Source organism: Nanorana parkeri, unplaced genomic scaffold (genome assembly GCF_000935625.1).
Source record: "Nanorana parkeri isolate BGI_ZX_2015 unplaced genomic scaffold, ASM93562v1 scaffold828, whole genome shotgun sequence".
NCBI classification, from domain to species: Eukaryota; Metazoa; Chordata; class Amphibia; order Anura; family Dicroglossidae; genus Nanorana; species Nanorana parkeri.
The window spans coordinates 672,117-676,057 of NW_017307096.1; the positions used below are offsets into that span (position 1 = coordinate 672,117).

Consider the following 3,941-nt stretch of genomic DNA (forward strand, 5'->3'; position numbering starts at 1 on the left):
TAAATATTGCTCCTTCTATGTAAATATATAATTATAACCTATACATAGAATTATAGAAAATGTATAAAACATTAACGCATAAATAATAGGATTATTTACATTAGGTGAATCTGTTTTAAATGTATATCTAAACAATCATGAAAAGACTATACCTTCTTTTTAAAGAAAGATAATGAAGACTGTACAATGACAACTGATTTTTTTTTTTATAATACAGAATTAGACAGCAAGTTACAGGTACAGAAAACCACAATAACCATTCCCCAATTATCCATTTTTCTCACTACTCTAGACTGTCGAAAGGTAAAATCATAATGGTTGTTTTAATACACTTTTGAATGTCTTATTAAATCAACATGGTAGGTCATGTTTAAGTGCAAAAAAATCTCTAAAGAAAAAAGACAGCATTTCCTAAAACCTGTCCTTAAGTAACTCTAGCAGGTCATACAGCAATTACACAAAGATTCTAAAATAAAATCACTGTTCTTTTGCTGAATTGAAGGCTGAAAAACATAACCAGTAGGTGGTACTTGGAAAACAATAGTGACCAATTTTGAAATTAGAGCAGAGTGAAAATCAGGCAGCGTCCATGCTTTACTGAAGGCAATTTTGCCAATCATTTAATTTTGTGCAAACAGTATAATTGTGTTTTTATAAATTTAGTGATGTCGGAAAAAATGCATTTCAGAGTCGTGCTAGTTTTATAAATGACCCTTGTTGTTAGGGTATAGCACAGTGGCTAAATGGTTGATGATCTTGCCATGCAACTAGACAACTAAACCCAAAACCAAAGATATAATACTGTATATTGCAGCCTCCAGTTCTTAGATGTGGTGGCTGCATTTGTTTTCTTTCTTTTTCAGGATTTCTTCCTTTATTTTCACCTTCTGTCCCTTTGTGGCTACACTCACTCCTCCTGTGTCTCTGGAGGGAGCCAAGGTTGTCACCCAGGCCGGACTTTAAACATGTCTGCATTGGTTTACCTCTATTACATGGGAGATACACAGATTAGTACAGAAGGAAGATGATATTGATTTTTATCTGAGTTCATCCCACACGGAGACTGCATTTCTGGCAAGATAAACATATTTTTTGTACTTGCTGAAAATGTTAGTCTGAAAAAAGAAAACAAATGCAGCAACTACATCTAAGGTCTGGTAAGCTGTAATATATTACAGTCTTGATCTTTAGTTATTTATGTTGTCATATGTCTGATGTGAATGTGTCTCCTGCCAAAAAAATAAGATAAAGGAAAAGCTCATTAAATATAAAGGCAGTCTTTTCTGCAATATTCACTTTCAGTTCAGTGATGTCCCCCGCAGTACATTTTTACACTAGATGTCCTGAATCTGAGGGTCACCATTACCACCATTGTTGAACCCACTTGATCTGAGCCCAGGTCACTCTGGACCTGCCCCAGTCTGTTACTGCACTGCAGTGACGTAGCAAGGTCACGAGGTGCCCAGGGGCAAGTCTTTCATTATCGCCCCCCCAGATGCCGGCAAAATATAAACAATTGGGCAGGGCTAGCGGTGACATCACCGCTAGCTCCGCCTAACTGTTTACATTTGTCCTGCACCTATCAGAGTTCCCGCAGGTCCCTGCCGAATCGAAACAAATGGGCGGAGCCAGCCATGCTGTCCTTACTGGCTCCATCCAGTTCTTGTCATTCAGTGACAGCCCAGTGTTCTCAAATAACCTGAGGACTCTGGGCTGTCATTGAATGACAACAACTGCGGGGAGAACGGTTTACTTCGGCAGACCGTGTCCCCGATTCGGCTGCGACTTCGGTTCAGCCGAGACAAAGCACATTGTGAATAGCCTGTACAGCAGCCCTTCTGTTCGGCTGAACCAAAGGGCTCTTCGGCGGCTGAAGTGAGCTGAAGGATTAGCCGATGCTTTGGCTTAATCCTTCGGCTCCTTTGTGAATAACCCCCCAAATTTTCCGGCCACACTTACTAGCTAGTCTACAAAAAAATTACACTCTTCCCATAGGAATAAGATAGGCCACAGAAAGCATTTCTAGGATAAGGATGACCCAGCGAGGACATTTTTAGAAGCAAAGCTGTGTGGTGCCCAGTACTGTAGAAATGTCTGCCACAATTCCAGTATTGGGACAGGAAGTGGCATGGAGGTTAAATCTGAGAGTCAGAAAGTGGCATGAAGCGGGGGTCTCTAAAACAAGACGGGTTGGTTTAAGTGCTCTATGTTACAAATGGTTGAGGGAGTGCCTGTAATTTGCTTTAGTCTCATGCAAAAACAGATTGACCTGGCAACATGACACTCAAACACTTAAGGCTTGCTCCACTGTACACAACAGATAGTCAACAAGTACAGTAGTTGGAAGGTCAAGTATGTGTTAAATAAATAAATATCTAGAGCAGGGTACATACTGTAGTCATTATCAGTATACAAAAATAGTACAAGATTGCATTGCAGCAAGATGAGAATGACAATGAAGTAGCTTCAATATACAGGCCAAAGTTAAAGGGTTTGGGAAAACAGATCAGAAACAAATAGAACATGTGGTAGGAAACTACCAGAAAGGGATACATGCCCATTAAGAGAGAGTATTGGGTATACACAGAAAGGAACAGGGTACAGCATCACATCCTGGCAAATTTATGACACACCCTTTATTGATTTCCTGTAAGTCTTGACCTGTTCTAACATGTAAAGTGAAGAAGCATGTTAAAAAGCGCCTGCCTTCACTGCCCAACTAGCATCCTCAGTGACTGTCCAGTTTCGTATTCCATTCAACTTGGTTGTCAGCACAGATGTGATTTTCTTAATATATGTGTTTATATATTTTCAGAAATGACCCTGAAACATTGGATGCTTTCATAATGGATAAAGCACTGTTGGATTATGAGGTCTCTATTGATGCTGAGTGCAAATTATTGACTGTGGGTAAACCATTTGCTATTGAAGGTATGGGTCCATCAAATATACAGGTGAAACTCGAATAATTAGAATATCGTGCAAAGTTCATTTATTTCACTAATGCAACTTAAAAGGTGAAACTAATATATGAGATAGACTCATTACATGCAAAGCAAGATAATTCAAGCCGTGATTTGTCATAATTGTGATGATTATGGCTTACAGCTCATGAAAACCCCAAGAACCCCAAATCCACAATCTCAAAAAAGTAGAATATTACATGCAATCAATAAAACAAGGATTGTACATAGAACAATATCGGACCTCTGAAAAGTACAAGCATGCATGTGTACTCAGTACTTGGTTTGGGCCCCTTTTGCAGCAATCACTGCAATTACTTTTGCACGATATTCTAATTATTCGAGTTTCACCTGTACTGTATGTATTTTGCTATTTCAGATGCCTAACTGGTGTTGAATTTCTCTTGCAAATATTTGATTTGGGACTTGGCTCTGATAGCCTATCGCAAATTATAGTTATTATATAAATGATTGTATTTTCTTCTTGCACAGCAGTAAACTAATTGCATCATCTTGGTATTTTGTTCATTTAAACCTGTCTGCACAAACTAGTCTATTCATTTATGCAAATGTGAGTGCAGATTGGGAAAATGCCTGTTACTTTTTAATCTAACCGCCTACTTTACAAAATACAGGTTAGCTGCTGCAATGATCAGGACTGTGATGCTTTGTCACATTTAACATCTCATGTTTCTCTAGGCAAACAGTAAGATTTTAAGGAGGGGATAGCGATATAAAATGTTTCTGTAACATTCTGTTCTGTTTCTGTAACATTATTATTATTTTATAATAAAGATGATTCCCCCAATTTAGTGTCATGCTGGATAGATTGGTTCTCCCAGATATATGGCAACTGTTTCTCTATGAAAAAAAAGTGTAGCTATACATGTGATATAGAAATAAACAATGTTTCATAGGTTGGCTGGCAGCAGTGGCGGATCCAGGGCCCCCCCCCCCCCCCGGTTATGGTGCCCCCCC

General features: G+C 38.8%; 1 protein-coding gene across 1 annotated transcript in view; it reads left to right on the plus strand.

Moving 5' to 3' along the window:
- The window catches only part of GRIN3A (glutamate ionotropic receptor NMDA type subunit 3A), a 264,558-nt gene that overhangs the window by 199,770 nt on the left and 60,847 nt on the right, over positions 1 to 3,941 (plus strand). The window contains exon 5 of the mRNA XM_018565288.1: positions 2,816 to 2,931. Coding sequence (XP_018420790.1) covers positions 2,816 to 2,931 — 116 coding nt within the window. The remainder of the gene's footprint in view (positions 1 to 2,815; positions 2,932 to 3,941) is intronic.